At 34.4% G+C, this 26,430-nt stretch overlaps 1 protein-coding gene across 1 annotated transcript; it reads right to left on the reverse strand.

The window, feature by feature from the left end:
- Positions 1-287: 287 nt before the first annotated feature.
- Positions 288-22,292, reverse strand: LOC144433353 (uncharacterized). Its single transcript, XM_078121659.1, has 22 exons — positions 22,211-22,292; positions 20,114-20,218; positions 17,775-17,918; positions 14,374-14,475; positions 13,861-14,050; positions 13,010-13,081; positions 11,892-11,963; positions 10,752-10,823; positions 9,400-9,471; positions 8,916-8,987; positions 8,339-8,410; positions 7,983-8,054; positions 7,480-7,551; positions 6,765-6,836; positions 5,775-5,846; positions 5,213-5,284; positions 4,821-4,892; positions 4,568-4,639; positions 3,984-4,055; positions 2,630-3,471; positions 1,945-2,204; positions 288-398 (listed from the first exon to the last, which is right to left on the reverse strand). Exons 1-22 carry the CDS (start codon positions 22,290-22,292, stop codon positions 288-290), a joined length of 2,844 nt encoding a protein of 947 aa, XP_077977785.1.
- Positions 22,293-26,430: the final 4,138 nt, after the last annotated feature.

Here is a 26,430-nt window from a genome sequence, read left to right on the forward strand (position 1 = left end):
ACTATGACATTCTGCACTTTTAGTTTTGAAAGTGTTATAACATTTTATCAGACGCTTATATGAGCAGAAATGTATGTATAAACGCATTTTATCACTTCGTATTTCATACCAATATACACGACATTTGTTTTCCAGAAGTCATGTCCAGAAATTTGAGGTATGATGTATATAGAAATACAATTCAATAGACATGTGATTTTAATACGTTATATCATTCAGATAGCTAATAGTTACCATTCCCTTAAATATTGCCTCACCTATGGATGTCATCATCATGCCATAGTTTGTCATTCAGGGGGTGGCGAGTACTGTGCCAGTGTTGTCAATTCGACATAGTTGCAATCCTTCGTTAAATATTTCGGTTCCCGCGTTGTCGTACGAAGGGATGTCGTTCTGGCCTGCAAAATTGATAAGGAAGATTTCGATCAACACAGTAACAATCATATTGTCGACACCACTTATACTCGAAAATTCCTAACTCTATATTTGTGTTCATCTAGGCATGGACTACAACCCAGTTTAGAGTACACAAACTATACATTGGAGCCAGTGGGCTTCTGTCATGCCTACCGTCAGTATACATATATTAATTATTCATTCACATGTGTGAGTTTAACAAATGAGACGGGTGATTAGTAAAAAACAAATTATTTCCATGTCATATATGCATATAGATTAATATATTACCTATAGTCAAAGCAAGCGGGCCAATTATATAAAATTACATATAAACTTTAAAAAACTTATATAGCGAACACGATTTAATTATTTTCTATTGAATTATTAAAATTATATTTGTACATTATTTCAGATTCACATGTTTATGAGGTGTCATATTGAAGAAAATATACATATGTTAATTTTCTTTTTAGATTTAGGTAAATTGCAAACAATTAGTATAATGAAAAACTGTGATTTTGTGTAGAATGGAAAGGTAGACACAACAATTCCAAACCCAGTAATCAAGACAGCGGTATATTTTCATTCTAATGTCACCTTTGTATCTTAAAATAGTTCCATGTATCTTGGAAGATATCGATAAACTTACAACATTTACACATATGCCCAATGAAATTAACAATAATGATGTACCTGTAATGTATGCAAGTGGCATACATTTCTTTACGTACTGTGATCGAAGATTAAAAAGCTAATAATGATTATACGAGAAATAAATATTCAAACCAAATTTGCCATCATTTATCATCAATGTTGGACAAAGTTGTTAAATTTGCCAAGGTATCAATTACCTATATGTGATGTCAATGGAGATGTTACATATTAAGGCCAAACGTAGAATATCGAGTTCCACTTACAGTAAATAACACTCTTCTAATTCAACGATTCCTTGTCCAAAAACACACAGCAGTGAGTAATTCTTGATATATTTGCTTGTTGATGGCACATTTACGAAAGAAAATGAAGATTGGTACGAAAATAACACCTGCATTGTAGATGTTCTTGTGTTCAGATAGGCCACATAACCTTGTGATGGGTACACTGACATTTCAGATCAGTATATGGATGGACACTAATAAGACATACCCATCATTTTTTGCCGACATCACATGGATAATATGGTTTGGCCAAGACCAAATGTTTGTGTACACATATAGTTTCTACATCTTAATGAAACAAAAACTTTATTGTAATAGTTTAACAATCCCACACGCTACAGGAGATAACGACTGTTCAAATGCAACCCCCCCCCATATATATATATATATATATATATATATATATATATATATATATATATATATATATATATATATATATATATATATATATATATATATATATATATATATATATAATTATATATATATTGATACTCGGTGAGTATCAATCTGCTAAGACAGTGCTCTATACCGCAGTGGCAGAGCGTAATAGTTTTGGTAGTACTGGAACTCTTTCTTGGTTACAAAAGAATTTTCAACTTACATTGACATTCACACTACCATTGCCGTGTTTTCCACTGATACTTATGCGACTTCGGCTACATGTTGAAGACAGCCTCGTTCCAGTACTTTTGCTAGTGGTGTAAGAATCATCCTCCTTCTTCGTCGTTACTCCCAAGGCACGTAACATCTTTTGTTTAAACATCTTCGTTGTCAACGTGTATAAGATAGGATTCAGGGCTGAATTGACTGGCAGGATGAAGATAGCAATCCAGGCGTATACATCGCCACTGATTTTAGCACCTAGATGATACAAAAGCATTGCGTACTATTACATAATGTACGATTTCATAATTAGCTAGTTATATTTATTTATTAAATCTACTATGCAAGATGTTATATTTTGTCTTTCTCTAAAATTTGAATGATATACTATTTTCAAATATTAGGTGAAATTTGAAAAGGTATCTGTTCTCATGAAAGGCAGTCCTACCGCTATGTGCCAGACTTGACAAATGGCTGAAACCTCAAATCCTCCAATGCTTTGTGGTGGTTTGTACAGATGATAGATATACACGTATTTCAGACCACCTATAAACTGATTTGTCTGTGTTTGCGATCAAACACGTCTTGGAACAATCAAATCAATGACCTTGTTACCTTCATAATGGTTTGTTTTAGGATTTACATTCAAATGTCACTCAAAACAGATTTTAAATTGAAGTTACCTGCGAAAGCTGCAAATTTAACGATAATTATAGGCATCCAACAAATGAAATCGGTGGCTACGATCAAGGTGAATCTCTTGACCAATATCAAGTCTTGATTTTCTTTAGTGGAACGAATATTTGTCCTTGATTTACGAATGCTGCTGAACATAGCGACGTATGCAAATGAGATGAAGACAAAAGCAACGAAGTTGACCAGGACAAATATAAAGAGGGAATATTCCCAACCATTAGCCTTTGGTTCGTCGATATGTAACGGTAGACAGACACCATTCCCGCCATAGAAAAAGGCGCCAAAATATGTGATAACTTCAATGAGTGGTAGGATGGCAAGAAATGTACATAAAAGCCATATCATCAACATTACCCAGAAAGCTAGCTTAAGGTTGCGGTTTTTAAACTTGAATGGATAGACGATACAAATAAAGCGATCTAAAGTTATGATAGTGAGAGTCAGAACTGAAGCTTCACTGGAGACAAGACTTAGAAATCCACACATCTGACAAACCCAGCTCAGCCGCCATGTTAGGTCAAATTTGATATATTCACCACGATAGATGACGTCATGTATAGCGATGATGAACAGATAGATTCCCATCAACAGGTCAGCAAATGATAAATTCATAATGAAAAATGCATGTACACGGTTGTCCTCCTTGAGAAGGCATCGAGCAATTAACACAAAGATGTTTCCAACGAATGCCAGCAAAGCAACGATCCAAACCATAATACGTAACACCATGTTGTCCAGTAGATTCTCTATGGATGATATACCATTACCACGTGGCGAACAGTGTCGGATTGTAGGAGCATAGCCACACATGGAAAAGTGGTCAAAATATCTGTGAAAAGACGTGGATTTCTATCATCCTGTCTGCATCTGTATATCACTGGAAACGCTAACTTTATTTTTAAGTTTACTAAAAAAAGTAGCAGTATCATTTCTACTAGCTGTATCATTTCTATATTTTCATATAAATCTTGTTTATTGTTGAATTCAATAGTTAACACAATATTAAACAAATGTTTACTTTACAGAAGGTCAGTTAATAATTTTCTTTTACATTTGTTTAGTTTTTTTCCACAAGTTTAATAATTGTACATTTGATATTAAATATCAATGCCTTTAATTTGATCCTAGGGTCAGAAGGCACACAGCCTCTATATGTTAATAGTTATAAAAAATATAGTTGATGGTTAAATGTTAATGTAATATCCACAAAGTGAAATACACTCTACTCATTCTGAATGAAAACACAGATCCGAGATTGGACTGTGTATGGTGATTGACTTATGTAATTGGGCAATGGAGTTGTTAAAGTTTAGTTTTTGAGACAAGACTATTCATACTTACACCCAATCCAACGACTCCAGTTTCACGAAAATCTCTCTTGGTAAACTAGAGAAAGGATTCTCCCGGAGATCACTGAAGGTAGAAAACATTGTGATCTAAAATTTTATTCATTTACATTTTTGTCAGCCGTCCCTATTTTTTGTAATGGATATGTACAATTATATGTATAGATAAAGTGTGCCATCTAGTGATACAAAGATGCACATGAGTACATTTGTATGCTGATCTCAGTGCAAGAAAGGTAATTAGTATGTATATATATATGTCTGTCTGTCTGTCTGTCTGTCTGTCTGTCTGTCTGTCCGTTTGTCTGTCCGTCTGTATATCTGTCCACCCATGTGCCCCTCTGCCAGTCACTTTAGTACACATGCATATCATTTAAATGTGTCCCTGATTTGTCTAAAATCACATTGCAATGTTCTAACTATTCAAATCGTACTAATGATGTGTTGCAGTTTGTCCTCTGATATCTGGGTATTTTCTGAATTAGTCTGTGACTTTGGGTATATATTTAGAAACATCAGTTGTATGTTACTATAACGTTCTGCATGCACTGAATGAAACACAGTACAGTGTATACTTACAGTGTATAAAGAGCCATCATGTCATCAAAAGATCCAACCTCCAACATTGATATATCATTGTTGAATAGTTCCCTACCAATACAAAAAAATCATATCCAAAGTCACACTACCATGGTATTTTCTGACTTCACGGCCACTACACAATACCAATTTGCATAAGAAAATCGGAAGTACCACAAACCATGACTCTATAACATGTACTGGTGACAAACATTGAACAGTGTCACATACGAGTAAAAAGGACACTACTTACAGATTAGTGACGGCTGATAGGCCTGCAAATATCCCAACACGAATATCTGGAAGATTGTTGTAAGGTAACAGTCTGAAATACAGAATGTAAGTTTTAAAAATGCATAAAATTATGTTGTCGACCAGCTGCTTATGTGAAATATCCAAAGCTCAGAAGTGTTGAAATAGAACATTCCACAGACAAAATTTACATGTTGAGCTAACCCCTTCACAACTCCAGTTATTTTGTGATTACATTCGGTGGTGGTGGTGGTGGTGGTGGTGGTGGTGGTGGTAGTAGTGATATTGATAATGATGATGATGATGATGATGATGATGATGATGATGATCATGATGATGATGATGATGATCATGATGATGGTGATGATGATGATGATGGTAATAATTACTTACAAATGAGTAAGTTTCTGAGAGTTAATTAAGGCCTCATTTTCAAATTCTGCTATTTTGTTGAAAGACAGGTCTCTATAAGAGATAATAACACTTCATTAACAAACAACTACAGCAGCAATATCAATAACAGCAAGAACAGTAGTGACAAAATTAAAAATCATGACGAAATAATCCATTATCCTTTTACGATTGCCGACTCGACTCATATCATAAACCAATGTAGAGATAGGCTTGGGGAATGCGCATACATATTGCTGACATTCAATTCAGGAATTACATTCATTACCTGAAGCTGTTCAAATTGTAGCAACTTTGATATTTACAAAGGACATAACTATGTTAATACACTTTTCATTTTGGAATTGCTTTTCTTTTTAATGTATTTCATGCTGGACTGACTACAGTTTACACAATTCTCAGCAATATCACTTTATTCCTGTACACCGTTTTCGCAAACTCATGAGAGCTTATCAAGCGAGAAACTCTGACATTAGTAATGTACAGTATGAGGTTAAACCAAGCGTATTGGATTATCCGTTGAGGTGTATACATGTACACTTACAATATTTGCAGCTCGTGAAGCGATGAGAACACATCTGTTCTGATTTCCAGAATATTGTTTAATGATAACCGTCTGTAAAGGTAGAAAATAGTATGATAACAAATTGATAGGTTAGGACATTCTTTTGTGTGAAAAAAAAGAATTTTATGTATGGCTATGCGTCATTTGATATGCAACCGAGACTCTACAATGATTTGATTCAGTCGCTTTCTTTACCAATGTGTAATGCATATAGGACTAGGTTCAGTTTACCATGTTGTATTCAACGACTACTATACAGTACTGTAATACAAGTAGCACTGTACAGATCAATGGTGAAGCCCAGTAGTTGAAACCTGGCCTATTTTTTCATTGTGTTGTTGGTATTCTTGACGTCTGTACTGTAGATGTTGAAGCATGTATGATTGTCTAGAGACCAACTCCTATCAACAGCACACAGATTTAAAATTTGTTGATAAGCTACCTAGAATAATGCCCGTTGACACACAATCAAGTTACATTTTTCCATGTGTATGTAATCAGCAATGTGACTGTTGCCTTCCTTGGGACAAACTGACAATGATTACTCCTGATCCTCGCCACTAGATGTCGGCGTGGTCTGCAAATTGTCCCAGAGATTCAGCCGACCTTCCGCCTCTCGACCCTGTTCATCACCGGTGCGCATTTCCTTATCCATACCACGATATAGTGTTGAACAGTGAGTTTGTCTTGAGGAAGGCTACAATCACATTGCCGAAATGTAGACATGAAAAAATAAATTGGTTGTGTATCAAAGGACATTATTCTAATTATTTTAAGTTCTAACCTTAAGAACCTGTTTACTAACATTTAGAAGCGCTCATAAAGTGTACAATGACACCGACAAAACAAAACAGCAACAACGACAGTATTCACCTAATCTACAAATTGTTTGGCTTCCAATAAATCATTGGTACAAAACGGTATCCATGGACACTAAGAATGAGACTTTATGGATATGCTATTACTTACAATGTTTTAACTTTTGGTATATGATCGAAAGCCCCAGCTTCAATCCTTTGAATTGTGTTATTTTTCAGCTGACTGCAATGAAAGGAATACAAAAATAACCGTGAAACATAAAAGTATGTGTTATTTTGTCCGATTATACAAAGGCATGACATATCTCTATTGCTAGACATAGTGAGTGTGCTTTAAATGGGGTTAATCTCCTCAGCAAAGTAGAATATTCTCTAGTCCTTTAACAAGGTAAACAAACAGTACGACTGTCACCGGCCATCACGAAACATACATTTTCATCATTCATTTACTATAAAGATCGATAAACACGTGGCCAAGAAACATTCTATATGTGACCATCCCAACCAATGGTAAAATATAGCTAGTTAAAATCAATAGTACAGTTTCGATTGCAAGGGCATTCTGGATTTTGTTCATCTCAATCTTTAATATAATTGGTTAGCTAGATAAGACAATGTTAAATCTCCGGACATGTCGACTCATTTCAAATGAAAATAAACACTAGTAAGTGTAACTCACTGTTACCACTATAATCTATGTCATCCGGTAAGAGTGCATATACATAAACTCCATTTCCATGTCTCATTTGGCTTTTGTATATTATACACACTCTACTGTAAATACAGTGACATCAAAAATGAGATGACACAAAGACCGATAATTGAACATAAGATGTCAATTCTTTACACTGTAAGATGTTACTCACAGATATGCTAAGTTGTCAAGCCCCTCTAGATCATACTTCTTAATCGACAATAGTCTATTTCTTTCCAAGTCCCTGAATGACAAGCACAAACAATTAAACAATAGACACACAAACAAATTAAAATGATAGGTTGATAAGTAAAGAGGTCCTGTAACAGATGAGTAAAGTGGCTCCTCACTTTGATATCATTGTGGGTATTGAGAGCAGAGAGCAAACAAACAGCCCCCTATTTCGGCTCAGATATCATATCATGGGAACTTCTCTAGAACTAATCGAAACTCTGAAACAGGGTTTGTCGTACTGTGACGTTCAGATTCCCCAAATACAATATAAAACTGCTGTACATGTTGGAATTACGAACACAACAGTTGGACGGCATATTTACAAGTCGATGTAAATGTATTCAAAGATGGAATACTACTCCAGTGTCACACAAGAGTCGTGAAATCCAGCCCTTGTTTTGTACTGGAATCATTAAGTATGAGTGATAAACGTATACTCACAATTTTGTCACCTTTCCAAGGCTTCGAAATATTCCACTTCTAATGTGAGACAGGCCAGTATCTAGAAGCCCACTTGCAAAACAAGTTTCAAAAAACAATTGTCAATGCACAATATATATTACGTGATACATTCCACTATTACTCTGACAAAACGTGGAGCAAATGTGTAGGATAAGGAGTGATAGTGAGGTTTGATAGGGTGACATTTTAACGTAATTTATTGCGAAGCTATCTAATAATGGTATTAAATCTTTCAGTACACTTCATGAGACATGGTATTATTTTCAGCAGACTTCAGGCTGATGGAATAAAATCCTTCGGCAGACTTTGTAAGAATATGGCATTTCTGTACTTACAGTGTTTGTAAGTTTTCCAGCTCATCAAAAACCCCGTATTCGATTTCCAAAGGTCTATTCCAGTTAAGCTTTCTATAGACAAAAAAAAAGGGAAATGTCAATCAGATATGTTTGATTTGTATTAAACTTTTTTTGGAAATGTGAACAATAGCCATTCCAGGCAAACTAGAAATTGGTTCACAGCAGCTCGGCAAAGTAATCAAAAACAGGATACAACATATTAAACTTTTAAATTTTGTACAAAAACCCTACTACACTCCTTTACCTGTCTGTAAAAATTGAGGGCATATCCTGTAAGGGGATTATGGGAAACCTCTGTAGGTGACATCAAGTTTACCACAATCCTTATGTCTCAATATTTTTGCATTTGTTATTATTTCTCACTAGCATTCTAAGCTGGTTAAGGTTTAATTGTCAATGAAATAGTAAGGTCATCAGTCATGTTCAAGTACACAGACTTTTATATGAATCCATTATTGACAATTACAAAAAGTTATATCAACATCCTGGATTATCTTCATCAACGTGATTTATATTTTTCTCCAATTCTTAGACACTACCATAAACATTATCTTACAATGTCTTCAATGCTGATTGGTTTTCAAACAACTTTCTGTCCAACAATCGAAGTTTATTTCCAGATAGATCCCTGTAAACGAGGTTAATGTTTACGTTAATCATACTTATACAGTGAATAAGGTAAAGGTGCCTGTAGGCAAAACGTCAAATATCAATATATGATGCACAGAATGATGCAGGACTGACTGACTGTAATACTCAACGTATGAATATGAGGTGAAACACACTCTAACTCTATTGAATGTTTGAGCAATGTACTAAATGAGGCTCTCAAAACTGAAATGAATATTCTAACCCCATAAAGCGATTGGTATTTTGTTATGCCTAATATTTCATCTAAAGAATAGTATATGTAGGTTGTTTCTTATAAAATTGTACAAAAACGTGATAAACGCATGACCATGTTTTTGAGATAAGTGTGTAAAATACACATAGATGTGGCAATGAGAAAATCAAATTGATATGTTTTAGGATATACTTACAATTCCTCTAATTTCCCAAGTGACGCAAAGACATTACTAGGAAGATGTCTAATCTTGTTCTGTGCTAGATTCCTAGAGAAAAAAATGGCCTTTACATTATACTACAGCAGTTTGTTTGGAGTATTTGGTTGGTGATTGGTGAGATGATATTAACTATATATAAAAAACATGTATCAGATAATAATTGTATGATCGTCATTGCTTTAATAACCGATTCCTACGCTGGCCACCCATGAGGCAGGGAGACCTGTGAATCTATTTAGATACTTAGGTTGAAAGGCAAAAGCTTTAACAAATGAGTTGGCTTCTCACTGCCCCAAGGAAAGAAAGTACGCATCAGGATAAATTCACGTTATTTACCAGTTGGCACGTTAGCTCAGCTGGTTAGAGCACCCTCACTAGTGTTTAGGGGACGTGGGTTCAATTCCTACATGTGTCACTTTATTCGTTTCCTCATTTATGACAAATTCATTATTATATATTTAATAACTTACTTGATACCCAATATTATCAAAAGGGTATACTATCTTGATAACGTTGAACTAAAATATTCGTTTGATGTAATAAACTGGATAGCATAAATAGTTAGCATGTACCTCAACTACATACATGCTACACCACGAGTATTGAGCATTACAGAATAATCCCTCTACCTTTAATATGTTGAGAAGAAAATAGTGATTAAAAACTACTTTGAACCTACACTACACATAAGGTCTCCCAGCAAATCCACATCGAATCACCAGTCAACATAAATAACGTAAATATCCTAGACACTGAAACTAGACATTTTGAATGGGAGTGAAGGAAGCTATCTACATCCTGGCACTTTAACCATAACTGGCCAGAGATGGAGAGCGATATAAACTTCCAGGCACCCATGACCCCTTATTAGGCCCTCGTGTCCATAAGGTCACGTGTTCTGAATAGTGGGTCAATCTTTGTGTGCAGTCGAACATTTCAGGTAAAATTTGTGTTTTGAACAAAAGTTTAATTGAATACTATGGTTGCACATGTTCTAGTAATGTTGCAGAGAATTAGTAAGGCATGAAAAGTGTTTATGAGCGAGGATAGGTTAATAAATGGCTAACATTAATAATAGCCCTTTACACAAGAGGCAGTCATTAGTATTCCGAGTATTTCCTATTAATAACCTTCCACATTTCCATCACTACCATTATAGTGATTGATTTTACGTTGAATAAAGATTCATTTCAGTCTGAGAATAAAAGGAAATATAATGGTGAGTGCGTGATGGACAGTGTAATATTTTACAATTATCAAAGCGTGGTTAAATAGCAGTCTGCCTGTGAGCGACTATGGATTTCAGGAAGTATTGACGTAATACTTACAGGTTTCGCATGTTTTTCATCTTGGAAAATATATCCTCGGGCAAAGATGTCAGCTTGTTTCCTGCTATAACCCTGCAAGAAAACGAGCGTATTATATTCATAAAGGAAGCATTCAGGTAGCAAACTTTTGTAAGATAGACGCATTGGGAACAACAGCCTAAGGGAATAGTGAGGGAGTACATGTAGGTCCTTTCGACGTTATCTGAAATGTAATCCATTGTGTTGTATAAGGTATCAACTTGGGACTAAGCAAAGAATGGTGCCTTTCCTTAAAACCTAGGCAGTAGGTATCAGCTAATTAGTATCATAATTCAGTAAGTGAAGGAGTTTAAAATATGGTTATCACATACATTGGAAACTCTTATTTACAGATTGAATTCTTTATATAGAATTGTGACTTTGAATTGGCAATATGGATGAGGATTGGATATTTATTTTGGATTTTTAATTCATAAAACAATTATATCATGTATTCCTACTTGCGAAATCAATGTGAAACAACATAGACCACGTCTGTGTTGGTAACTCAATACATTGCAAAAAGCTAAGATATGTGTTAAAAGTTCGTTATTGTACGTACAATAACACAGATTTTGCACATTTATTAATCTTTTGCAGTTTATTGTTTAATATCTTTATGGTTGAAACTTGTATTTTGATTTACTATTTCTATTCGAAACAAGTGACAGAGTACAAACTTAGTCAACAAAATACAAAGTATCATCAGATAATTTACTTTAGATTGTCTCAAATACTACAAATGTTGTAAGTGTAATCTTTGAATATGTTGTAAGTGTAATTTTGCCTTGTCTTTAGATTATAGAGTTATTGTTTGTACTGTGGCTTTTTTGTATTGATTGTAGCAATGATACGTAAAGCATGTCATCATTAGCAGTCAACAACTGATGGTACTGTATTTATGCTGCAATGCAGACTTTCTAAGCAACTGCATCGTATAAGGGTAATATTAGATCATTCGGAATTTGAAGAACTTATCGGGTCTGATCTTCATAGTAGATTTTCAGGTCGTTATTATGTGTGCCATAGACTAGACTTAATAGACAAAAAAGCTGGTGTGAATACATATGGATATTAACAAATGTAAGGGTATTTTGAAAGGAGAGAATGTTCTTTACTTACAGTTTCTCGAGATTTATCTGGTCTTTCAAGGATGAACTGTTCAACTCAGTTAGGTTATTCTTTGTCAGAATTCTGTAGACAATCAATTAGAAGGTTGGTAGTTATTTGTACAAAGGTCACATTTTGTATTCAAGCCGCATCGTTGTAACTTGAAAAAATCAACTCAACAGAGGCATCGTGTCATTTTAATGAACATAATGTATGTATTGTGTGACGTCATCAAACATTCAGCTTTTACGTATGGCATCATATCAATCAAAGAAGATAAATTTGAATTAATGAATTCGCTGGCTGCGTGGAGAAAACGTTTACCTTGCTGACCACCCTGCCTGTTTCGAATCCTATTTTAGTGATGGCACTGCGTTAAATTATATTTATTCCTGTGTTTGATCTAAATCAGATAGAGCCGAAGGCCAGCTCTCCCAAAGATAGATATGGGCATGGACGAAATAACCTAGGTCAACATCTCCGCTCCAACAGTTATCCTATTATCTTAGCCATAACCCCCCCCCCCCTCGCTCCAGTCTCGCCTCTAATAACATACGATACTTTATCTCAGATCGTGTCCTGTTAAATCCATTGAAGTAACACTGAGTATTATTCCTGTGAGACCCACTCCTCGCCTCACACCTCAACTAATAATTGATTCACTACATGGTATGTTCTGCTATTATGGTACAATAATGGCAGTGGTTAGATGTGGCAATGGTGGGATACCAAAACCACAAAATAATGCAAAGTTGCATGATACAATAAGTCAAGTAAAATGTGACCCTCCCTTAATTCAATTATAAGATACGACCCCCAGGCCGATCACCAAAAGTAATTACTGAAGGCCGCCTAACGGACAATGTCTTCAAATGAAGTACTTTATCAACGGCAAAGGACAGTGCGTTTCTCTATATATATACATATGAATATATATATAGAACCTCAGTGTAAAGTTAACTTATATAATTATATATATATATATATATATATATATATATATATATATATATATATATATATATATATATATATATATATATATAAAATTATATATATATATATATATATATATATATGCGTGTGTGTGTGTGTGTGTGTGTGTGTGTGTTATGTTACTATAATCTTACAGTTCCCGTAGTCCTAAAAGTCCGGCCAAGTCTTCACTCCCAATTTCCTGTATCCTGTTAAACCTTAGATCCCTGTGAGATAAAGGATAAAATGTGCTTTAGAAGATACATTTTGGAAATTAATGCAATTATTTATTCTTTTAGTATAATAGAATGAGGATACCAAGTTGGAATGGAAGGAATGTTTTTCAAGGGAGTAGCAAATCAAAAAATGAAGACCAACCAAACCGTACGATTTTGTCTAATCAAAATATTTACATGTAATTATATGCTAAACTGTCTAAGCCACTACTGCCATAATGTATAACCTGGCGTTCTTTGACGTAAAATCAAAATGGCTGCCTGTAGTGTACATTTTGCGTGGGAATCATATCACTATTATCTTGCACTGGTAATGTTTCCGTTAATTCATACTCATGTATTTCGTCACTTTTTATACTAATTTGCCATCTGCACTCGCACTCAAAATACTCTTGTTTTGATATCTTCAAATATGACAATCCTTATTCGGAATACTTTTATATGAAACTAGGCATTTTCCAGAACTTCTTTCTATCGTTCGTTTGTCATTGGTTGATGGCAATAGTCCATCCCTTCAAATATATACATTAGCAAATATTTCGGGTGAGGCTGGATGTCTCCGTTTAGAATAATCCGAGATAATAGGTGTTAAAATAAATGTATGAATATTTTTAACCATGGACGAAAAAGTTAAATCGAGCGTACTGTCTACTTCACGGCGCGTGTACGTTTAACTATGTGAGCCCGTTGTTGACATTGCTATACTATGTTACAAATAGGCTTCGGCTCACAGCCTTCACAGTGAAATAATGGGTGTGATGAATACTTACAACCTAGTCACGTTGTCTGGAATGTCGTCTGGTATGGTTATTAGGTTTCTATAGGAACAGTCCAGATGGGTACCAATAATGTTATGCTGCAAAGCCTCGGTTTCATAGACATATTCATTGCTATCGTTTCTTCTGAAGTCGTAGACAACAATGTGTGTACAGTTACATTGTTTTGGATAACTTCCCAGATCTGTATGTTGTAAAAAGAACAAAGCTTAAGACAGCATCCAGTAATCACGATTCCACAAAGGTGCAGTGTTAGATGTTATCTAAGTATTGCAACAGTCATAAGAGAGGTCTTGGGAGTAAGTATAGAAAAAACATTTGACCGGAGAACAAATGCACATAAAACTTTAATGATAATTAGATAATTATCGTAGATAATTAAAGTCTGGTATCTAAATTATGGCGATTCTAATACAGAATTATAATGTAATGTTATCCATTAAACAAGCATTCTGAAACAGTGAAGATTTCATTGATATTTGAAAGATTAATCTGCTAACGCCTTACCACAGGGGATAACCTCTCCTCCAAGTTCTTCAGCTTCTTCTTCAGAAGAATCATCCTTTTCTCCTATCTTTGTGTCGGTATTTTCATGACCTTTGCGATCGACTGAAATGTATCATGCGACAAAATATTCATGGATTGCGTAATTAACGGTGTTAGTGTCCATAAGTGTCCACCTCTATTTTTTAGTGACTTTTCACTTTCCATAATTTCAATTTTTTTTCATTTGTGATTTCTGATCTCATAAGAGGCCAAACTTTATTCTATGAGATAATGTGGTAAAAGCATTAATTAAAGTTGACTGCAAACCAAAAGGGCTAAGCGAAGAAATGTTTGGTTTTATTTGGATGACATTTTCCGATAGTTCCGATGATGTTTCTTCTCCGATCTCACCAACAGTTGATCTGGGTGAAGGGAGTTAATATGGAAAAAAAAACTTTGTCTAATTTGACTGGGGGACATAAGGGCTAAATTCCGAAAATACGTTTATTGGCAAACGGGTAATCATAATTTTGAAAGTAGTTATCAAATTGCAAAATTAAAACATCAGTAGCAGCAGTAATAACAACAAAATACTACTACTACTACTAATAATAATAATAATAATCATCATCATCATCATCATCATCATCATCATCATCACAAAAATATAACTTAAGAAAAAACAACAAAGAAATTTTTGAATAAAGGATAATAAACAGGATTTCATGCACCTAAGCAAGATAAATAGCTAACAAACTTTCTTTTAACTTTCTTAATAATAATAGTTATTGTAATTATAATACTTTATTTCCACTACAAAATGCATTTATAAATGGGCAGACGTGGAATGGGGACAAAAATAGTTCTCAAAACATCTAGTCAAGTTAGACCTCACTCAATGAAGAAAATTAGACAATATATAAACATTTACAGCAAGAGAAACTATGTCCTGTCCAAGTTTGCAACAGAGCAGGTTTAACGAACATTTTGATTTTGTTTTGCAAAAATGCAATATGTCCATTATCTTGTCTGTGCCTAGGGATATTCCTTGTATATAAACATCTCAGATTTTCTTGTAACCTAAACAGGTGTAATAGGCCATACCCAACCATGGGAACAGTTGTAGTTAATTACACATTTTCATTTCAAAGGTTAAAGTAGAAAGGTATGTCTTCTAGCTTATATTGAATTACTTATTATAAACATTTCTTTAATAGAAAACAGGAAATTATGTAAGGTATAATCTTATAACGGATGAGCCTTTGGAAGTCTACGGTTCTTATTTATAGTAAATTGTTTAAATTGTTCTTTAATAATATTCCACCCGGTTATATAAAGTCAAATGAATGATATTTTCTAAATGGTAATTGAACATAGTATATACAGTTCCTTTCATCTTTCTATTACTCTGACATTTATAATCAGCAATGTTGCATGGTATGCAACGGAAATACTGCAAACCATGTTTTATAATAAATAAAGTCAGACAACCAGCCAGGGGCTAATGAAAAATACACGTGATTCCATCAATGTAATTTCCGAATCTACAGTGTGTATGGTAGCTTATAAACGTTTGATTTCTTCAGGTTTTTCTTCATTTTTATCCTAAACTCAGTACATGTTATAGCAAAATACATGTAGCTACGGTAATCTAGTCGCCGCTCTGATTTAGAATTTTGTCTAGTGATTAACTACCTTAGTTTCAGTCTAAACACCCATATTTGTGGATATTGCCATTGCAAGAAAATTCAAATTAATAACCCGTACCCTTATTCAGATGATATCAACCTTAGTAATATGTTTTCTTTCCTTAAAGAAGGGTGGTGTTACGCTTGTGCCTGCCTGTCTGTCTGTCTGTCTGTCTGTCTGTCTGTCTGTCTGTCTGTCTGTCTGTCTGTCTGTCTGTCTGTCTGACTGACTGAATGTCTGTCTGTCTGACTGTGGACACGATATCTCAAATATTACTCCATGAATTGTAATGAAACTTGCAACATATCTTTCTCATGTTACTTGAAAGAAGTGGTTAGTTTTTGGTTAATATCAAATGGATACTAGTGTGTAATTTGCATAATTAATGTTTTTCATTATTAGGTTATTTCTTAAGAATGTAAGTTTTGATACAAATATACTTTTATCAATAACAACGCAAACATGTTATATCAAAAATGTTGATGCAGTTTTTAGCTATAATGTGTCATATCCATGATTACTGATTTATGTTAATACAAGAATACATGCTTTATGTTAAATTGCAAGCTTCAAAATTCATATAATTGATGATAGCAAATCACAGGTGTCCTACACACGTTAATGATGTTGCATTTAGTTACACTGTTCAAGGGTTATAGTAATTAAGCAATATCTTCTTAGGAATGCACGATTCAAATTTCGTGAACTTTGGTACATAATTAGATGATAACACATGTGTTCTATGAAGCTTGCTGATGTATTTTGGGTTTTTTAATGAGTTAGTGGCATTATTTTCGGTAACCAGACAATGTCTTAAAGGAGCCATCATTATTTAAGGCTGGGTGAGGATGTCGGATGGGGTGGGAGGAATCTGAAATGATCACTCAAAAGATCCAAAGCTACAAGGTGGAGGGGTTATTACAATAATCTGCTCAGTGAAAGAGGAGATATTCAAACATTTTGCAAATATACTGAAGTATAGAACAAACACACACACACACACACACACACACACACACACACACACACACACACACACTAGGTGGCAGCCATGAAGATGAGCGTCTGCCTTAATATATCCTGATGTAATTTCGTGCATGTATGTATGTATGTATGTATGTATGTATGTATGTATGTATGTATGTATGTATGTATGTATGTATGTATGTATGTATGTGTGTGTGTGTGTGTGTGTGTATGTATGTATGTATGTATGTATGTATGTATGTATGTGTGTATGTGTGTATGTATGTATGTATTTATTTATTTGTATGTATGTATGTATGTATGTATGTCTTTGTGTATGTATGTATGTATGTATGTATGTATGTATGTATGTATGTATGTATGTATGTATGTGTGTGTATGTGTGTATGTATGTATGTATGTATGTATGTATGTATTTGTATGTATGTATGTATGTATGTATGTATGTATGTATGTATGTATGTATGTATGCATGCATGTATGTATGTATGCATGTATGTATGTATGTATGTATGTATGTATGTATGTATGTATGTATGTATGTATGTATGTATGTATGTATGTCTTTGTGTATGTATGTATGTATGTATGTATGTATGTATGTATGTATGTATGTATGTATGTATGTATGTGTGTGTGTATGTATGTATGTATGTATGTATGTATGTATGTATGTATGTATGTATGTATGTATGTGTATGTGTGTGATGTACTCTGACTTGCGAGAATGGTTAGTTAACACTTACTGCATTCTTCATCCGATTCATCAGATCCATTGTCGCAATCTTCATGATTGTCGCATAACAATTCTCGGAGGATGCACTGTGTTGAATTGATGCATTTAAAGGTGCCCTCAAAACACATATCGAAGCGAGGAACACGATGATGAGCTTTGAGGAGTAAAAAGAAGAAGCAAATTTGTTAGAAGATGAAATGAAGTCCTCGCCGCAATTTCTATTCAGAACAGCGTCGTCCTTGAAACATTTCTATGAATTGGTCATGCCTTTAAGGACACACTGAATACATTACTTTCCAAATAACATGGACTGTCCAACTGAATGCTCAATATGTACACTGAGTGAGCCACAGCAAAAGAGTAAATACACATCGTCGATAGAAGTTGCAAGGATATTTCTTAAACTAAATTCTTTGTTTGATTTATCTTCGACATTGATCATTGCAATAGCCAATAAAGCCTAGCATACCCAGATAACAAGGACAGTTGGATCATTTATAGTTGTGGAATACATAATGGTAATGAGAAGAATAGCTGTAATGAATGGACCTGTGTATTTGTATTTGTAGTAGTAGTAGTAGTAGTAGTAGTAGTAGTAGTTAATCTGGGCTGATTAGAAAAATAGCTGTCCTGCAAGGGTTTGGGTAACCAAGACTAGATTATTTGTAGTTGTGGTAATACCCAATCTGGGTTGATTAGTAAAGCAGCCGTCCTGCAAGGGTTTGGGTAACCAAGACTAGATTATTTGTAGTTGTGGTAATACCTAATCTGTGCTGATTAGAAAAATAGCCGTCCTGCAAGGGTTTGGGTAACCAAGAGCAGATTATTGTAGTTGTGGTAATACCTAATCTGTGGTAATTATTTATCATTTATTTGAGATGTCTACAGGATTACCCCGTTTGCAGAAACTCAGAAATTGGAAAAGACTAAAATGCATTCAATATTTACAAAACTAATTTAAGAAAATAAAAATATAGAGAATAAAACTCCTGTAATAATAGATAACCAAGACTAGATTATTTGTAGTTGTGGTAAAATCTAATCTGGGGTGATTGGAAGGGTAACCCTTCTGCCGTGGTCTTGGTAACGATGACTGGATTACTTAATACCTAATCTAGGATGATTGGAAAGAGAGCCTTTCTCCAATAGCATGGATAACGAAGACTAGATTGTCTGTCGCTGTGGTAGTACCTAATACGGGGTGATTAAAGGAATGGCTGTAATGAATGGGTTTAGATACTTCAGAAACGTTTGTTGTACCCACCCAGGCCAGTTGATATTAATAGATAACTTGTTGCCAAGGGTTCCAAACAATGGATCCATATTCAATATGATGACGAACGTGTGCAATACTAGCTAGCACTATAGGTTGTCCTAGTGATCGAGTGAATATGATTGTATAAGCTACGGGAATGGCATCTTTCGAACGGCCCATAAAAACGTAAGTTGAGGTTCGTGTCAAAAGCTCTGCTAATCTATACATTGAAAGTGGTTTCCTTCGAAAGGTACCCGGTGATTGAAACATTGAATCATACATACCAGAAACACAGATCAGTCAATTATTAGTCTTATAAATGCCTGTCTGTCTGTCTGTCTGTCTGTCTGTCTGTCTTGCATTGTCTTGTATGCGACGCCAACATATCGGATTGCAAGGTTAACATATTTACTCGTAAATGACAAAGTGCCAGTATAATGGTTTAGTTCAGTCAATGATCCATACTGCATTAATACGTATTGATTATGAAACCTGTAGTAGTTTGAAATTATAGACAAATCAAAGGCGTCTTGCAATGTATTAGAGTTTTGACATTTCCGTTCAATGGCATCTATGAACCACTTGTGATAATATGTATCAATATAGAGAACAGATCGTTTATATATATTCACTGTTATCAGTGATACTGTCACCGGTAGGACTGATAGTGAACATAATGTATTGTTTATTTTTCATGACGGATATATGTTTATCGGCGTTAACCTTCAACGATTAAATGGGATCTTAATATATAATCGTTTCCTTTAAAGCCTCTCATGACACGTAATCGAGGATAGTCTAAGTAAACCTTTTCGTTATAAATTGGAGACAATGGTATTTTGTGTGTTTCAAAAGATTTCACATTTTCGGGATAGTTCAAACTACAGCTGCGTTCAAATCAAGGGATTGTAACAGTTGTCAAATTCAAAGTCATTCATTAAGAACCGAAATAAAATCATGAATATCTTATTATATACAATATATACAATAAATTGGGATCATTTAAAGCCAATCTGGAGCTATCATCTTCTGTAAACATTGATCAGAGTGTGTGTTATACTTATAGCTTATCTGAAACTGAACAGATTTCATACATGTCTTATCCAAACGGTCTTGACGAAAGCATGATTTATTGTCTTGTTGTTCTTCAGGATCTAGAGACTCCAACCCAGTATTATTAGTAGGATGGCGATATGTTTCTACGGATGTACACACAGAATTGTATCATATAACATGTGAGCACTTTAAAAAGGTAACTGTATGGGGTTGCCATATATGTGAACACTTTAAAAGGTAACTGTATAGGGGTTGCCATATATGTGAACATTTTAAAAGGTAACTGTATAGGGGTTGCCATATATGTGAACACTTTAAAAGGTAACTGTATAGGGGTTGCTATATATGTGAACACTTTAAAAGGTAACTGTATAGGGGTTGCCATATATGTGAACACTTTAAAAGGTAACTGTATAGGGGTTGCCATATATGTGGACACTTTAAAAGGTAACTGTATAGGGGTTGCCATATATGTGAACACTTTAAAAGGTAAACTTATAGGGGTTGCCATATATGTGAACACTTTAAAAGGTAACCGTATAGGGGTTGCCATATATGTGAACACTTTAAAAGGTAAACTTATAGGGGTTGCCATATATGTGAACACTTTAAAAGGTAAACTTATAGGGGTTGCCATCAACTTTTCATTATCAGTGACGTACTGCAAAACATATAACCGTATAGACGTAATGTTTAGCTTGATGGGTGTGCTCTCCTATTATATTAATATATAACTTATCATATATCCTATTATATGATTACAATTTGTTTAAATGCAGATAACTTATAACTATATTGACACGTTCTACTTCCTGTAGGACCATTTACCCATGAAGTGACAACTACACAAATATGACATGATAAGATTAACTTTATGACGTTGAAATTGGTTAGCTATTGATGATTGCGTTATTGACCATATAAGTACAAACAATTCGATTAATTCACAGCCTATTAAAGATAAAGACTCCATTGTAACAACGGTACACAGGACTGGACCATAGAAACGCCATGGATGTCGTGAAGTGATGGCGGTGTAAGATTTGTCGATTGGTATACATTAGATAATTTCTGCGTTATGGAGGCAAGAAAAGTTTTAAAATGTTACGGATTTCAAGATAAACCTAAAAATCTTATGTTTTATTTCTTCATCGATACAGCTAGTCTCAATTATGTAAATATAAGATTACAAATAGTGAACCATGCACATCCGATTTGAGGTTTTTTTGACATGTTTAAGCAATTTCTCTTATTCGGTAGAAAACAATTGTTTTTCCCTAATTTCTAAAATTACACTTTTACATCTGGGTAAGTGATTTTTTTTCTCATCAGTTAGCGTTGTTTGTTGTGACGCCAACGATGTTGTCTCAAGGCTAATCGTAAATTTCATTGGAGAATTAAAAATCGGACGTGTAATGTACGAGAGATACATCTCGGTCTACTACATCTCAGGTTATAGACATTATATCTTTATTACCTACTTATTAAATTTACATTTGTGGACAAAATAAATAATACATGTTTTGTGGTAGGTAAAAGGAGACCAGAAAAATAGCTACTTGCTAATCAAGTATGTCTCCTTAGACACTGTAAATGAAATTTATAAATAAATAAATACATGACAAAATATAAAGAGGGCAGTGAAAAACCCCAAATATCTATGAAAATATATACATTATACATCAACATGAGTTGCAGTATATTTATATCAGGTGAAGAAAATCTTTTAGTGAGTTACAAAAAACATTCCTTGATGATTTGGACCTAACATCAAGAGGTAAGTTGTTCCAGTGTATAGCTCCTGTGTATGACATTGCAAATTTACCTATTTCCGTGTTTACCCTTTGGATTGAAATATTGCCCTTAATCTAAACTTAAAGTTTAGAGTAACATTAAGTTATCTCTACAATCGTTTCATTTTAACAGTCTCTTCCTAATTCTCTTATGACATGCAAGAAAAATTGGATTCATTGCAATCCTCGACGAAGGCATCTTTATGTCTATTGTATCTCTGGACCGATGGCCTCCGAATAGGGAATAAATAGACCTACGTACTTACTATAGATACTTTTTATGGTTTTTTTAGAAACTAGATTTTACAACAAAAGCGAAATGACCTCCTTCAAGCTTCTTACCTCTATCATGGTGTTCCTCCTCCTGCTGAGAGATGCTTCGCGAAAGAAGTGTTAGCCACAGCACGTAGCGTAAGATCTTCATACTCTGTTTCTTGAATGTGCACTCTTGCAGAGACTAACCAAGTCTGCTTTACACTGAACTGTGGGGTTCCAATAAAAGTGAGAAGGTATTATCAAAGGATTTATATACAGGCCCTCTAATGAAGTGATAACAAGCTATCGTGCCAATGTGTACCCAGGAACAATTTGTTTGTGCTTGCTGGATGTTAACATCAAATTTGATCCTATTTAGTGAAGATTTTGAGGTTTATATTCAATTTGCTGTACGGCGCTTGCCAGAAAACGATCAGGGGCCAATTAAGTTGTCATCAGTGATTTACTAAAGGAAATGCAATTTGTAGACCTCTCTATCCCTAGATATCAGTCAGATGATGCCATGGTAACGTAGGATCACGTGTTCGATTGTTTAAAACCAATAATATTTATATCTAACATGTTTAGCTAATGTTTAAGTACAAAAGTATATTTGTTTTAAAGGTTACCAATTTGAATAAAATATATTTGAATCATATCAGACCTGATCTTACTACTGTTACCTTGACAACATTTGTGTAGTGCAAAGTGAAAAAAAAATACGAAACGTGGGGAAAAAAATTTAAAATAAACAACAACTCGTTTTTTTGAAAGTCACCAGTACTTCAATGCAACCATTGTCATTTGCAGGATAAATAAGTACAGCTGTTTACTGAAGAGAGTGTTTTAGTAAATTTTAGATTCAACTCATAAAACCAACAAGTTCTTTCAACTTCTCTGGTTGCCTGTCGCGGCCTAAACGTGCCTTTAACATTGGCATAACTGATTATATACCACTTAGATGAATTAATCTGTACTCTTGTTTAATGCTGAGTAACATTTGCTAAATGAAGGAACGAAGTGTACTTTAAAGACTGTTATTAACTTCATAAGGAAATATGAGTAGGCTTAGACATAAATAATTTTACATCGAAAGAGTAATACATCAGGAACTAAACCCTGCCCGTACACAGATCATCTCTGCCCTTTTTAAGTTTATATACAGTTCAGCGAATTGTGATAACTTACTCAAAATAGTCGCGTCTTCTTGGCGCCTATATCGGAACTGATTTTACATTATATTACAAGCCAGGTTTTCAAAGCTACAAAATACCTGCACAGGAATTATCCATGGGGTATAGTACGCATATATAGTGTTATATAGAATGCTCTCAACACACAATTCAGTAATGTCCATGTTTTATATTACTAAACGGTGAACATAGCACTGACTTTCTATTACTAATTTTATAGGATACCTAACTGGTATTGATTTTCTCAAAACTTATACATAACTATTTTAGACAACTTTGTTTGGAGTTATTGAGCATGTAAGTGTTCGACTTGTCAGGACGGTTAAGAGGTATTTTTGTCAAATTATGGGTGGCTGGGTGGGTGGTTGTTTGATTAAATGTATATATGTATGTATGTATGTATGTATGTATGTATGTATGTATGTATGTGTATGTGTGTGCGCGTGCGTGCGTGCGTATGTGTGTGTATGTGTGTGTGTATGTATGTATGTATGTATGTATGTATGTATGTATGTATGTATGTAATGTATGTATGTATGTATGTATGTATGTAAACATGTATGTATGTATGTATGTATGTATGTATGTATGTATGTATGTATGTATGTATGTATGTATGGTTGATTGGTTTGTTTATTTGTTGGTTGGGCACGTGCCTGTTGCATTCATCACTATAGGCACACATCAGTATATGTTTGCAGATTAAAGAAACGTGGAATGCTGCCGTAGTCTAATGGTTCCCTCCTGTTGAAATCGTTGTGAGCGCAACGAAGAACAAAGTAAGATTTATCGTGTGCCAGAAGGAATGCAAGATTTATGAAACAGAGAGTCAATAATTTGTTTTTGTAATCTCTGTTTAAGTCGATCATTGCACCTGACGGCAAATTTGAAGTTGACACTGTATGTATTCATTCATTGATTGTGTGTGTGTGTGCGCGCGCGCGTGTGTGTGTGTGTGTGTGTGTGTGTGTGTGTGTGTGTGTGTGTGTGTGTGTGTGTTGTTGTTGTTGTTGTTGTTGTTGTTGTTGTTGTTGTTGTTGTTGTTTTGCAATGAAATATTTACCCACATCGATTCCAGTCAATAGCCGTTATTTCTGCCTTCAGAATATATTGCATTGTTTGATGAGCATTACTCTGCCATTATCATTTTATTCATATTGAATCTTAAAATACATGCAGTGTCTATTGAACTGTGTATCTAATATTCAGCATGAATATTTTCTTTCTGTCCGTGCTATTCAGCATTTAGATAAAAGATACTAAAATTTTAATTTGGATAAAGTTTTCAAGGTTACCAAATGTTTAAGTAATTTCAAAATTCGTTGCAAAGGAGCAGTTGTTATCACTATAATTTTAAAATATTACAAATTGATTTGTGTAAAGTATTGAAAGGGTAATGATTTGACCGCGAGGCAAAAAAGACGCTGAACATGGCAACACCGTCTAGTTTTCAATTGAACGATTTTACATTGAAGCAAGTTACTCCATTCGAATATATGGTCATGTTTTCTTGTTATTTGTGGTTTACTTAGTTTATGAATTGATTAATGTCGGTTTTTAAAGTAAATATCTTAGTGGTACATTATAATGTAGAAATAACGTTGGTAGTATTATCATTTGGGAGAATAGTTAATTTGGAAGGTATAAAGATGTATGTCTGATGTCCAATTGATTCATCGATCGATTTACTTATTGATAATTAATAGACCGATCGATAGCTAGTAAATCGATGGAGGGGGAGAGACTGATCACTGATTGATGAATAAATATCATATGCTAAATGATAACTCACTTGGTCACAACATGAAAGACTTAGACAGACAGACAGACAGACAGACAGACAGACAGACAGACAGACAGACAGACAGACAGACAGACAGACAGTGAGTGAGTGAGTGAGTGAGTGAGTGAGTGAGTGTGATTTTTACTGTTCTGCAGTAGAGTGTGTGTGTGTGTGTGTGTGTATTATGTGTCCCTACTAGGCCACCGTATTCTCACCAGACAGTCTGGATACTGTGGTGACGCCATTACATTAAACGATACACCAAATGACATTGGAATTGCTTTAGACTCCAGCCCATACATCATGGACATATAAACAATGTACACAATTAAAACAAACAGTATCGAAGCATTTAAAGACTTGGCGTCAAATTGTTGCTTGATCCTGTGTCTAAAGCATATCTTTTGTAAAACTTTAGGTCCGGATAAAATTAACATCTGTGACAATTTGACCCAAACCCTTTGAATTTCTTTTTCTTACAAAAACATTCAAAATATACATATATATAGTTGGTAACTTTCAAATTCGTATTTCATCGTTTTGCAGGTAATGGTTACAATTTGTTGTTGGTGTCCTGCTGCTGCTGCTATTGTTGCTGTTGTTGTTGTTGTTGTTGTTGTTGTTGTTGTTGTTGTTGTTGTTGTTGCTGTTGTTGTTGCTGTCCTCGTTGTCGTTGTTGTTTAACTTTGTCAAAAGGTTAGATCATGTAGACGACCCTTGATATTCCATTGTAATACTCAACGATGGCTATGATCATTTGGTAACCTTTACATAAATAAGACTGTATCGACTTCGTATATGGAATGCAACTTATAAAATATTAGTTCACCACATGCTACGTCCATCAGTCAGAAGGCTGACACACACCACTTCCATGTATATTTATATGCTTACGAACTTATATTTTATTTTCATGTATGATCATTGACTTAAGTCCGTAAGTTACTAAAAAAACACACCCATACACTGATTCAGTAGATTTCATTAATTCAAGTTCTATTTCAGTTAGACATTAAACTTAGTCTACTTTATCGATTTATAAACAAAGTGGACAGAACTTCATATACTTAAACATTTTAGAAACTATAATTGTAGTTAAAACTGTGTTAGATATTGACACCGTGATTGATATTTTATGTTTTCGATAGAGCTGTTCTGAGGTCGTCGCATAAGGTCTTGTTGGAAAAACAGACTGTACTGATACTAACGATTTCATTAAAGTGAAGCCTTCAAATAACGAACTAAAATATTCAAATCATTTAACACTCTTTTTCTCCTAAATCTTTCTTAAATGTTATCATTCAATCCAAGTACTTGTGATGAGGTGGTAA

This window comes from Glandiceps talaboti, chromosome 3, assembly GCF_964340395.1.
Source record: "Glandiceps talaboti chromosome 3, keGlaTala1.1, whole genome shotgun sequence".
In the NCBI taxonomy this organism is placed as follows: domain Eukaryota; kingdom Metazoa; phylum Hemichordata; class Enteropneusta; family Spengelidae; genus Glandiceps; species Glandiceps talaboti.

Coding starts and splice junctions, on each gene's coding strand:
- LOC144433353 (XM_078121659.1), bottom strand. CDS start 22,292: ATGAAGATCTTACGCTACGTGCTGTGGCTAACACTTCTTTCGCGAAGC. Junction 11,964..13,009: donor CTTTTAGGACTACGGGAACT/GTAAGATTATAG, acceptor GATTGTCTACAG/AATTCTGACAAAGAATAACC. Junction 4,893..5,212: donor TCTCAGAAACTTACTCATTT/GTAAGTAATTAT, acceptor TCTGTATTTCAG/ACTGTTACCTTACAACAATC.